The sequence below is a fragment of the Frieseomelitta varia genome, unplaced genomic scaffold (assembly GCF_011392965.1).
Source record: "Frieseomelitta varia isolate USP_RPSP 00005682 unplaced genomic scaffold, Fvar_1.2 scaffold_563, whole genome shotgun sequence".
In the NCBI taxonomy this organism is placed as follows: Eukaryota; Metazoa; Arthropoda; class Insecta; order Hymenoptera; family Apidae; genus Frieseomelitta; species Frieseomelitta varia.
In genome coordinates this window covers 290,276-302,852 of record NW_025110327.1, presented here as the reverse complement: position 1 = coordinate 302,852, position 12,577 = coordinate 290,276, and the positions used below count along the sequence as shown (strand labels likewise).

General features: G+C 38.9%; 1 protein-coding gene across 1 annotated transcript in view; it reads left to right on the top strand.

The window, feature by feature from the left end:
* The first annotated feature begins 4,110 nt into the window (after positions 1-4,110).
* The window catches only part of LOC122533943 (low density lipoprotein receptor adapter protein 1-B-like), a 10,994-nt gene continuing 2,527 nt past the window's right edge, over positions 4,111-12,577 (top strand). The window contains exons 1-4 of the mRNA XM_043664128.1: positions 4,111-4,326; positions 7,116-7,228; positions 9,343-9,584; positions 11,912-12,072. Of these exons, the coding sequence (XP_043520063.1) occupies positions 4,324-4,326; positions 7,116-7,228; positions 9,343-9,584; positions 11,912-12,072 (519 nt within the window). The 5' untranslated portion in view covers positions 4,111-4,323. The remainder of the gene's footprint in view (positions 4,327-7,115; positions 7,229-9,342; positions 9,585-11,911; positions 12,073-12,577) is intronic.

Genomic DNA, 12,577 nt, shown 5'->3' with positions numbered 1-12,577 from the left:
TATGAAAATATAGCATAAATTTCAGTTTAACCTCGACCAAACCTAACTTAAATGTATTAAAATATACAAAGTGGAGTTACAATATTTATTTCTTTAATTGAGGTTTATAAGAGCATGAAAATGCATAAATTGTTGTTTACAATCTGAAAGAATGTTTCGCCGCAAACCGAGTAATAACAAAGTAATGAATTTCTCGTGCTGTTTGCGGCATACAAAGTATATTCAGAACGAAATTCGCTATCTCCTTTTCCTTTCTCCTTTTCCAGCCTAATCCAAATGTATTAAAATACACAAAGTGGTGTACTTGTTACAATTTTTTCGTGTTTACGGTATAGAAAATACATTCAGAACGAAATCCACTATTTATTCATTTATGTAACTTTTTATACAATTTGGACTGCAGACTTTTATGCATTTGAAAACATAATCTAACCAAAACATATTAAAATATACAAAATGGAGTGCTAAAGCTAAATCTAACTTAAATCTAAACTTAAGCTAAACGTATTAAAATATACAAGATGGAGTTCTAAAGTTAAATCCAACTTAAATCTAAACTTAACCTAAACGTATTAAAATATGCAAGATGGAGTGCTAAAGCTAAATCTAAACCTAACCTAAATGTATTAAAATATACAAGATGGATGGCCAAAGCTATATCCAACTTAAATTTAAACCTAACCTAAACGTATTAAAACATAATACAAGATGGAGTGCTAAAGTTAAATCCAACTTAAATCTAAACTTAACCTAAACGTATTAAAATATGCAAGACGGATGGCCAAAGCTAAATCTAACTTAAATTTAAACCTAACCTAAACGTATTAAAATATAATACAAGATGGAGTGCTAAAGTTAAATCCAACTTAAATCTAAACTTAACCTAAACGTATTAAAATATGCAAGATGGAGTGCTAAAGTTAAATCCAACTTAAATCTAAACTTAACCTAAACGTATTAAAATATGCAAGATGGAGTACTTGCTGCAATGTTTATTTCTTTAATCGCGTAAGAGTACATAAATGCACAAACAAACTGTTGTTTACGACGTGAAAGAACATTTCCGCCGCGAACGTTCTTTCAGTAATATCAAGGTAATGAATTTCTCGCGCTGCTTCACCCTCATACTTTCCCCCGAGGGGAATTGGATTCTTGCGAGTTAAAGCACGACTGTCGCGGAAGTGGAAATTTACTTTTGTACACCGGGTCGGTACACAGGGCACCGGCGAATGCATAGCAATCGCCGAAAGAAAAGAAAAGAAAAGAAAAGAAAAGAAAAGAAAAGAAAAAAAAGAGAATCTACCGCTAATTATTTTCAATTCTTTCGGGCAAGATTTCGAGGAGGACGCGTCGCGTTTTCTTCTCTCGAGTGCGCTTCAAAAACAACGTTTGCCAGTGTCGTTCCGAGTGTCTGGACGTAAATGAAAAATGCACGAGCACGAGTAATTCACGACGGATGGGCGCCACGACGTGTTTCGGAGGTCTTTCGTTAATTATCCTCGCGAGAGGTGCTCGCTAGGTTTGAAACGTTAACTTTTTTTTTCTTCGTCAAAGGGAAGCAACGAACGTTTCGCTTTGCGCGAGTCTCGCAGGGACAAAGGGTATCGCTGGACATCGAAACAATCGTCGGATCGTCTAATTGAATCGTAGACAGCGGGAAAGCTTGACGCGGGGAAACTTAATTGGAGTGACGCCGAGACCGAAGGCGGAATTGGAGGACGTAATTATCGAACGAACGGAGCAAGATCCAAGCAACAGAGAAAGAGAGAGAGAGGGCAGAAATTTTTCCGAGTCACGATCAAGGAACGTGTCGTCTCTCCAACGACGTTCCCTTTTGTTCATCTCATGGCGCTGGAGGACAAGAGGAATTTATCCAACGTAACTGCGTGTGATGTTTCTTCGTGACGTTTATAGAGAAGATTTGTCTCGGTCAGAGAATCGCGGAGCAACATCGTCGTGGAAACATCGGAAAAAGTATCGGAACCGATTTTCCACCGACGCCGGTGGAAAATATCAGAAGTGGCAAGAAACTTCCCGTCTTCTGCTCTTGGAGGAACTTTTACAGCTTCTCCGAGGAATACTATCGTCGTCTGCTTTATCGCGCACGATGCTGGCCGTGATATATTTTCCCCGCCTCTCTACGTGGCAAGCAGAGCTTTAAAAAGTTTACGAAGTATAATAATACCCGGGGTCTATTTCCCGCCCCCGAAACGAGAGAAAAGAAAAAGGAAACCGGGTGCCATTTCCCCGGGAAGGTTGGCAAAGAATTACAGGGACAAACCGCGTCTCGATATTACGAATCTTCAATTTCGAACACGAGGAGAGGGAAGATGGGACGTTTTAATTAAAGACGGCAGAGTTATGTTGCGTGCCGATAGGGTGGATCGTCACCTAGGTAACTGAGTATACCGCGTGACAGTGATCTATCTGTGTAAGGGATCCCTATAATCCTTATAAAGCCGCGTAACACGTCGCTCGTACTAAATAATTATGCGTCGCGACTTTGACGCGAAAGAGATTCGCACGACACTCTCGTACGATATTCTCCGATCAGAGAGTAAAAGTACAGTAGTAGTCCTCTACAACGCGAGATATCCGACGAATCCAAAAGCGCAAGAAACTATAACCAAAATAAATATTTTCCTATTTTTCTGTCTTATTAAATAAGCATCATAGTCCATACAATTGTACAATTTTCTATTTCTGTTAATAAAAGATCTTCTGCACGGGAGGGTCTCTTCGAACCTTCATTTTTCCGAATTGTGCAAATTACTATCGATTCGTTTCTGTTAAATCTCACGCAAAGAGAAATGTTAATTGAAATCGCCAGATTTCTACTCTGGTTTATCTTTGGCAGTCACCGCTGGAAAAATATTCTGTTTCTCGTTTCTAAAGATCGCTTTGCCTTACAATCGATCAACGTCTACCTTTGTAATTGAAATGAACTCCTTTTTGAAATGACACAACTAATTCTGCAGAAACACGGAAATAACTATCCCACAATACACGTTTCAAGCAACCGCTCCATATCGCGCGAGAGTTGTTATCGAATCAATTGAAAGACGCGCGTGTTCTCACGTCAGAAACGAAAGAACTCTTTCTCAGAAATTTTTTAATCACGTTATGTGGGACTAAACAGCGGCGCAATGTTTAGTCCTTCATAGGACAATACAATCAATAACGAAACCATCTTTGGAAACGTCTGGAACGTCGATCAAATATTTGCTACTCCTTCCATTTATCAGCGAATCTACTTCTTCATAATTGGCACATGCAGAGCGGCTGATATGATTTGCTTGTCAGACGGAATTGTTCAATCTCCTCGAATGATCGATAGAGAAGGCGCGCTAACTGATAGGAGATGCATCAAACGAATTGTATGGGCATCCATTATTGGCACACGTGCTATTCCTGACGGCGAGGCGGTCAGAGAGCGAGACTGGTTCACGTGGTTGTGTGTACAGGACTAATGTTACACCAGTCATCCCATCTGCTGTCCTATTTATCTACCTGCCCGTGTGTGTGTGTGTGTGTACTCTGTTCGCGTAGGAAGGCATTTTTCTTGTCTATTAGTTTATCCTGTCATTCGATGCATTATCGTTCGTATCCATCCTCCTCTTTGCAGAAGATGGATACCTTAACAAGGTCGAGAAACAATTTCGAAACGCGCGCCAGCGTAACGTGGATTACTTTCAGCAACAGAAGATAAAACTGTTATTAAAATGTGAAACGTTATTGCAGGCGACTTGCGACGTGAAAGGAAATTTTCAATCGACGAATCTCTACGGACGATTTACATAATTTACAAGTAAATTGAGTTTTTTATCGTTGGTAATCAGGTTTCTACAACACAAAGAAAAAAAAAAAAAAGAAAAATGCTGGAACGAATTTGTCGCTTGTAAACTAGTAATTTGAACATTTGATTGTAATTTTAAATGAACGCGCAACGTTCCGAGGGAAAAAAAGAAAAATGATAATTCGATTTGGCCTGAGGCGCGAATTAATGATCGTTCGCCAACACACACACACACACACACACACACACACACAGAGAGAGAGAGTGAGAGAGAGGTGATACGAACGAACATTGCGAGACGAGTTTGTATAATATACGTTCGACGTTAATTTACAGAACTATGCGAGGAATGGGCTCTAGCGAATAGCCGCGAATGCGTGGAGGGCGGTGGTTCTGCTGGTACGACGCACGATGAATCTGAGGATGCATCGGAAACCAGGTTCACCCTCAAATATTTAGGTAGTACCCTTGTTGAAACACCCTCGAGCGAAGAGGCAACGGCTGAGGCTATTAAAACCGTCATTACGATGGTAGGTACTCTTTCATCTATCCTCCTTTCAAGATCGATTTTTTTCAAGGACATCTCCCCATATCACTTTTTATTCTTTTATTTTTTTATTTTTTTCAAGTTGACTCGTTTTTCCTCCTCCACGGTTAAGTTAAAAAGTGTTTTCTTTTTTTTCTTTTTTTTTTTCTCAAGAAAAATTGCCACTCGCGAGCGATTTCGAGCATGATTGAAACGTTTTCGAAAGGGAAGGGTGGCGAATTACGCATAAATCTGGCCGGTGTGCGACCTTGGTCTCGCCTAGCTCATTAATTCCCCCCGACGAGATAAATTGCTACGCTTGATAAGATCGATAAAAACGTTCCCCAAACTTTGCCAGATGGGGAGCCTGGATCGTTCAAACATCTACAAAGATCAACAACAGATCTTCTCGCCGAACTTTTTTAATTTCAACCCGGCGACAGTTTCAACTTCATTCAGCGACCGGATGGTGTTCCCTCTGCGTCATTTCGACGAAAGTGATTGATCGCGGCAAAGGGACTTTGACTTTCGATTGCGCGCGGGGCAATACATCTAACGAAATTTAAATGAATTCGTTTTTAACGCGAAAGTTGATAGTTACGTTAACGACGAGTCTCGGTCGATTCCCCCCTTTCGAATAAATCTCCGTCCGCTTTCAACCGCCCATCGCGTAAATTAGATTTCCCCCCCCCCCCCCCCCGTTTTATTAAGCGTGAAAGTAATTATAACTCTGTCCTCTGTTTTATCGCGCCACCACGGGAGAGATAATTATCCGCAGTGATATAGAGAATAGTTGCCTGGAAATTTTTGCAAGACGAAGACTGCAGCGTCTATATGACGATCTTTTGAGTAATCCTCCGGACGACTTTTCCACCGGCGTTTACTCTGACCGAGTTTCGCGATTACGTTACAGCGATATTTCACGTCGCTCTCGAGCGAGTTTGCCGTTGCTTCGGGAAGATGTTTCGTCTCTCGAAACGGAATTAACCCTCTTTCTTCCTCGGCACTTTGAACCGTATTCCCACGGTAATCTGATAAAGCCTGTTCATTAAACAAATATATTTCTTCTGTGACGAGAGTCGCAGCGCTCCGAGTTTCCCGGATGGGAATAAAATTCGTCTCAAGGAAGTATGTCGTCGGATGGAGGGAACGGAATGATGTCCACTGTTTGTTTGCTTCGCGTTTTGCGCGAAATTTAAGCTCGTTAGAAAACTGTCGTTGTCAGAGAAGAAACGACGTTGCGTTTTATTGATTCCACGATAAACTGATGAGGCGGTGAAATGAACTTTGCGACGAGTAAGAAGATATCTTACCCTTGGAAACAGTTTCCATAACGCCAGTGAGCTGGAAAGTTCGAGCTACTTAAGCGCAAGAATGTACAGCCACAGTCGTGAAAGTGCGTATGCATTAGGGATACCGGGAAGTAGTGTCGTTTTATTCACCGAAATGAAAATTTCTGATTTTCGTTGCTATTACGTACTATTATTGCATGCATATTTGCACCATGTGCTATTATATACTGTTGTGTGTTATTATTGTTTTCGCCATTTCTCGCGATCCTTTTTCATCTACCGACTAGACTTTCAAGGCCCCTTTTAAAAAAGATTCTCCCGATTTATTGGCAGAACATTCTGCAAATACCGATTTTACATCACTAACCATTGTTTCTAGGGGATTTTTCTCTTAAAAAAGTGTTTCATGGGTCGAAAAAGGTGATAGTGTGACGGAGCCAAATCGAGAGAGTATAGTGGACTGCCACAAGTTGGTTTGAACCTTTCTCAGTGTGACTGAGCAAAGAATTACACAGTGACAAAACACAGTTCCTCGTGCTTTGTGCTCTTCACGCGAGTCACGCGGCACCCATACTCCTTGCCCATACACGTTTCCTTTTTCATGAAAACGTTTCTGCATAGTGGACTAGGAAACCCCAAACGTGTTCACCAAGTTCTGAACAGTTTGACGAAAGTCCGACTCGATCAATACTCGTCGTTATCAATGACCGTTGGGCTTCTCTGAATAAGGGATGTTTGAAAATAGGGATGGCTAAGATCGCCAGACCGAAATCTCAAGAATCAACCGTTGACACCTGCGGACATTTAAAGAATTTCAACACACGCTGCAAATTGTATCGGTTGGCCTCGGTAGCATTACCAGCCCCGTCGAAACTCGAAAAGCGCAAGCCGTCCAACATGTTCTTCCATAAATTTTCTCTCCTAGCTAGCCACGTTCACTTGACAAAGTTTGAATGAAAGCTGAACGACAGATTGCACGTGCCTCGAGATTCTCTTTTCGAAAGATATTTGAAAGCAGTATCCCAAGAGTGTACCTACAAATATTTCGAAAAGGGGTTGGGAAAAGTTGGAGCAGGAAAAAACGAAATTACTTTCTGGTACATCTGATACATTCCTTGTTCAACCCCTTGGTTACGACAGACTGATACGCTGCACGTATACGGCTCAATCGCGACCTACACTGATAAAAATTTTTCGTCCAAATAACGAAGTTTGCTGCAATAACATTTACACGAGATAATGTAAATAGTAACGCATGAAATAACTGTGAAATAATCACGTTTAAATAATATATATGACTAACATTTAACATTTAACATAAATAACATTTACCGAGCGCCTATAGATACCTTAATTCGATTCGATCAACGTGAGGAGAGGCTAAGTAACCAAAAGGTTAAGATTTGGAACAAAAACACCTGTAAATAATTTCACGAGCGAGACGGAATAATAATTTCTAATATCTTCGTTTGTATCGAGCGATATTCTTCTAATGTCGTAGGCAAAAGCGAGCGGCAAGAAGCTGCAGCGAGTCTCTTTAGCCGTGAGTTTGAAGGGTATCAGAATGACGGACCTCGCCACGGAAGAAGATCAGCTTCAAGTGTCTATATATAGGTGGGTATGAAAACGAGACAGAGCGCCGAGCCAACGTATCCGAGGCATTTCCTGCTTCGCGAAATGCGTATACACATGTCAATCACGATTGGAGAGCTGTAATCGAACGAAACCGGATTTGTTGGTTCTGGCCTGTTGTACGTTTCCCTTTGCGTCAGCCAACATAATATCCGTTATTCAGGCTAAAATGTATTCGAAATATCGTCGCAGCGGCGACGGGCAAACGCTACGTGATTCGATTCTGGAATATCATTCTCTCCGATAGTCCGGAACTACGATTTACCCGATGCACGCCTACTCCTACATACCTGATTTCATATTGAAATGAAAAAACCGTGTCCCGTCTTTTTTTCCTTTTTTCTTTTGCTCCTCCTTTTCTTTTTTCCGTGCAGTTTTCCGTAAACACGCAGCCGAAAAAAAAAGATTCACCCCACGGGGGAGCAATCGTGTGTTCGAAAACAGTCGCGATCAATAACGCCAGTTTTTTCTGCTTTCAGTTGTTTCGAGTTTTATTTTAATAAAACGAACGTTTCGTTTCTCCTGCACAAAGGAGTCAAGCTGGAAACTGTGATTGGCGGATGAAAACATTGAGATCGAACGTAACGTCGGCGCCGCTTCGATCGCGTGTACGCAACGCGTTCAAAGAGCACTCGGCTCGTGTAATAAAATAAGAAACGCGGTTGCAACATTTAACCACTTGCGCTGGCAACTGATTGCGGACCATAACGAGTGACCGGGCCGTACATAATAATAACGTCGGTTTCTTTTTCAACTCGTCGGTGTGATATCACTGGATAGAAATTATTGAGAAGTAATAAATTTATTGTCTATTTGTTTTACCTGGGTATACTTAATATAATGTAATATATAATTATAGTATAATAATGTACTATAATATAATATAATATAAAATAGTATATAATATATAATATATAATATTTAATTATAATATAATACTATAATACTATAACATTATAAAATTATAATATAATAATATACTATACTATACTATACTATAATATAATATATACTATATAATTATAATATAATACTATACTATAATATTATAAAATTATAATATAATATAATATATAATATAATACTATACTATAGTATAATAAAATATATAATATAAAATTATAATTTAATAATATACTGTAATATAATATAATATATAATATAAAATTATAATATAACACCATAATATAATATAATAAAATATATAATATAAAATTATAATTTAATAATATACTATAATATAATATAATATATAATATAAAATTATAATATAATACTATACTATAATATAATAAAATATATAATATAAAATTATAATTTAATAATATACTATAATATAATATAATATATAATATATAAATATATTTAAAACTGAGAAAATATTGCAATTTTGGGACAAAAAAATTCTCGACGTGCGTGACACGTCACTCCAGCGCAAGAGATTAAACGACGGCTGTGTGTACTTTCTTAATCACCTGGGATTCTCCTAGGTTTCACTCTGTTTCGCGCATCGAGGCTGTTAATGCCACATTAATTAACCAATGGCTCTCATAAACATAGGCTACGTAGTTGAAACACGACTAAACGATAAAATTTAATATCACAGAGTACCGTGAGATTCGACTCGCGCGCGCGCGAGAGAAACTTTACGTTTTTAATATTGGATTTACGTATTTTCACTTTGCGAGAGACGCGCGTACTGTTCGGTATGAGAAATTGCAGTTTCTTTTTGCTTTTTTCTTTGTTCTTTAATTTCGCGTGCAATTCGGGGAAAAACCCTCCGACGCGTTTCAAAGAAACTTCCCTTTATATTTCCGTATTGTAGTTCCTTTGTTCCTTCGTCGCTTTGCCTCGGCTGGCGAAAATAATTACGTGTTCTTGTGCGATTTCACGTGCTTTTACGATTCGCGTTCCTCGTTTCGAGATGTTCGCGCGATAAAAAGTAACTGTAACTACAACGGTTAGCATAACCGTATACCGGGGCGTTATCCTTTTTCTGGCACTCGTATGAATTTTGATCGCGGAACACAGAAACTCGTTGCCCCAACACAGATTTCCTTCGGGTATGTATATATGTACGTGCTGATTCTTTTCAGAATTTCATATTGCTCGGCGGACGCAGCTCACGATCACGTGTTCGCATTTATCGCGACGAATTTGAACGAGACGATGGAGTGCCACGCGTTCCTCTGCCCGAAGAGAAAAATGGCGCAAACGGTGACGTTAACGGTGGCGCAGGCCTTTAACACAGCTTACGAAGCTTGGCAGCTGTCCCAGGCCGATCCTAGGATTCATCACGCCCAAGATAAAAGTCCTTCGTTAACCGACGACACAAATGGTACGGTAAATTGTTCTTCATCGTAATGTTTTAACAACACGATGTGTTCTCACTGTTTTGAAAATCAAAAACGATCCTCATCATCTTAGACTGCACTTTGGAATTTTTTTTTTATACATTTTTGCATTCACGCGTATCTCTGCAGTTTTTAGTTTGCAAAATTTTCCATAAGTAGGTGTATTAATATTCTATAAAATCCACAAGTCTACACATTGTCAATGACATTGTACAGTTTTTCCTTTCAGAGCAAAAATGGCTCTTATTATCTGAGATTGCAGATTTTCATGCAGTACTTTGGATTCTTTTTTTTTAAATACATTTTTGCTTTCACGTGTATCTCTGCAATTTTTAGTTTTCAAAATTTTCCATAAATAGGTGTACTAATTTTTTATAAAATCCACAGGTCTACACATTGTCAATGACATTGTACAGTTTTTCCTTTCAAGCAAAAATGGCTCTTATTATCTGAGACTGCAGATTTTCATGCAGTACTTTGGGTTCTTTTTTTTTTCTATACATTTTTGCATTCACGCGTATCTCTGTAGTTTTTAGTTTTCAAAATTTTCCATAAGTAGGTGTATTAATTTTCTATAAAATCCACAGGTCTACACAATGACATTGTACAGTTTTTCCTTTCAGAGCAAAAATGGCTCTTATTATCTGAGATTGCAGATTTTCATGCAGTACTTTGGGTTCTTTTTTTTTTCTATACATTTTTGCATTCACGCGTATCTCTGCAGTTTCTAGTTTGCAAAATTTTCCATAAATAGGTGTACTAATTTTCTATAAAATTCACAGGTCTACACATTGTCAATGACATTGTACAGTTTCTCCTTTCAAGTAGAAACGGCTCTTATTATCTGAGACTCCGGATTTTCACGCAGTACTCTGGATCTTTTTTTACACATTCTTGCATTCAGGTCATTTCTGCAATTTCCAATTTTCAAAATTTTTTGCAAACAAATCTATTAATTTCCCATGAAATTCACAGTCTACACATTATCAATGATATACATTTTTTTCTTTCAAGCAAAAAACTCTTATTATCTTAAACTGCAACACTTTGGATTTTTTTTTTTTTTATAGATTTTTGCATTTCTGCAATTTTAAAATACACAGGCCACACATTTTGTCAATGATATCGTACGTTCTTTTCTTTCGACACTGAAACGAGTTCGATGGCAACTCTTTTAAGCGAGAATGGCGAGTCGGACGACAAAATTTTGTTGAACGAGGAAAGAAAGGCAGGTTCAATTCCGAACCGTTTGATCTGTTGGTAAGAGTCGGTGAGCCGCGTCGGTGCGGGCAATATCTACGTGGTCGTGCACTTAACTCTCCGAGAGTGCGGATATTGCGGAGAGCTTCGTAGAAGGTTACGAGTGCACCCTAGGAAATTGTCCGGCAATATTGAGCCTCGTGTGCAGTGAAACTACAACACTGTGGAAAACTAGAACAATTACAACTCGCGTGTTTCCTTCGTTCGCGCAAACATTCGCCGGGCACCGGGTTCTCTTCAAAGAGAATTAGCCGCGATTATTCCTGGCCCGCAATTATTTGCGTATCGAGCTATGAAACTGTACAAGTCACATAATACGGCCGTTAATCGAGTTTCGTTCAAATTGGAGTTCGAAGAGCTGTCGTTTATAAATCGATGCTACAGGGAATATAAAAGTAGAAACGTCGCGAGTTTCTCCATGATTTTAAATTTGAAATTTTATGAATGTTTGAAGCATCGACGGAGGATTTACATTTACTGTCGAATAATTTAGCGCACGAATTGACAAGAATTAACCAGTCGAAACGATGAAGTTTTATAATTAAGCATCACTGTAATTTTTGGCGAGAGTGAATGTAACCATTGAAACCAATAGTCCTCGATTCGAGGTACTTTTTACGAATGCACGTTTACAGCGGACGCGTCCTGTAATTAACGTGGCGACTCACTGGTTCACTGTTCGTTTCGGGGCCGACGAAATGTCTCGAAACTAGCAATTAGCGATAAACGAGAAATCAGTGTTTGCACCCGATGGTCCTACTTACACGGTCACAAAGACTCTTGGACATCGGTGTACGTATGTACGTGTGGGTCGATAACGAAAGTGTATCTAGGAAACCGTGCTGTAGAGTTGCGAAGAGGGGCTCTATATTGTGATCTGTGATAAAGTGAGATTTCACGGGCGCATATTTATTGTACACACAGGCACAGACTGTGAAGCGACACGCGCTCAATGATTTTTAACACGAACGGAGGAAAGAGAGAAAATTTTATTATTTATTGCGCGCTCGTGTATATCTTTCTGCAAATTGAACCTTCTCTCTCCTTTCAGAAAGCAACGAGAAGAAGAAGAAGAACGAGGAGGAGACGAAATCCGTGACGAAAGCCAACGAGCAGAACAAGGACAATGGCGAGCTGCGTAACGCGAACGATACGCCGAAAAATCTTCTGATCGATCTGTCGAACGAGACTAAGACCGCTGGAAATTCCTGGGTAGGCATATTGTCATAACCAGAGACTGAAAACCGAAATATTTTGAGGTTTAGGTATTATACTGGTATTTGCTTCCATATTATCGTAATATAACTGCTATTTAGGAAATCGGTTTTAACCGGTATAAGACGGTCATGCCTGTATTTTCATACGTATTTTATCGGTATTTGATGTCCATAACGGTAAAAATACCGATTTATATACCGGTACGGTACCGCTTTACTGACGAAAACACATTTTTCTACGTACAGTGACTCTTATTAATATTCGGACGTCATGCTATTCAAAATATTGTCGTGGATTTCGATGTGTTTATAATAGTAAATTTGGATTAATTTTTTAATAATATAATAGAACATTCATTATAGTTTATGGTAAGATAAATTTTATTTATTTATTGCACATACTTTTCAAAGAATAAACTGAACTATGTCGAAATGTAGCGTGGCAAAAATATTCGGACATTTGAGGAACTACAATATTTGAACCTGAAAATTGTTAACAT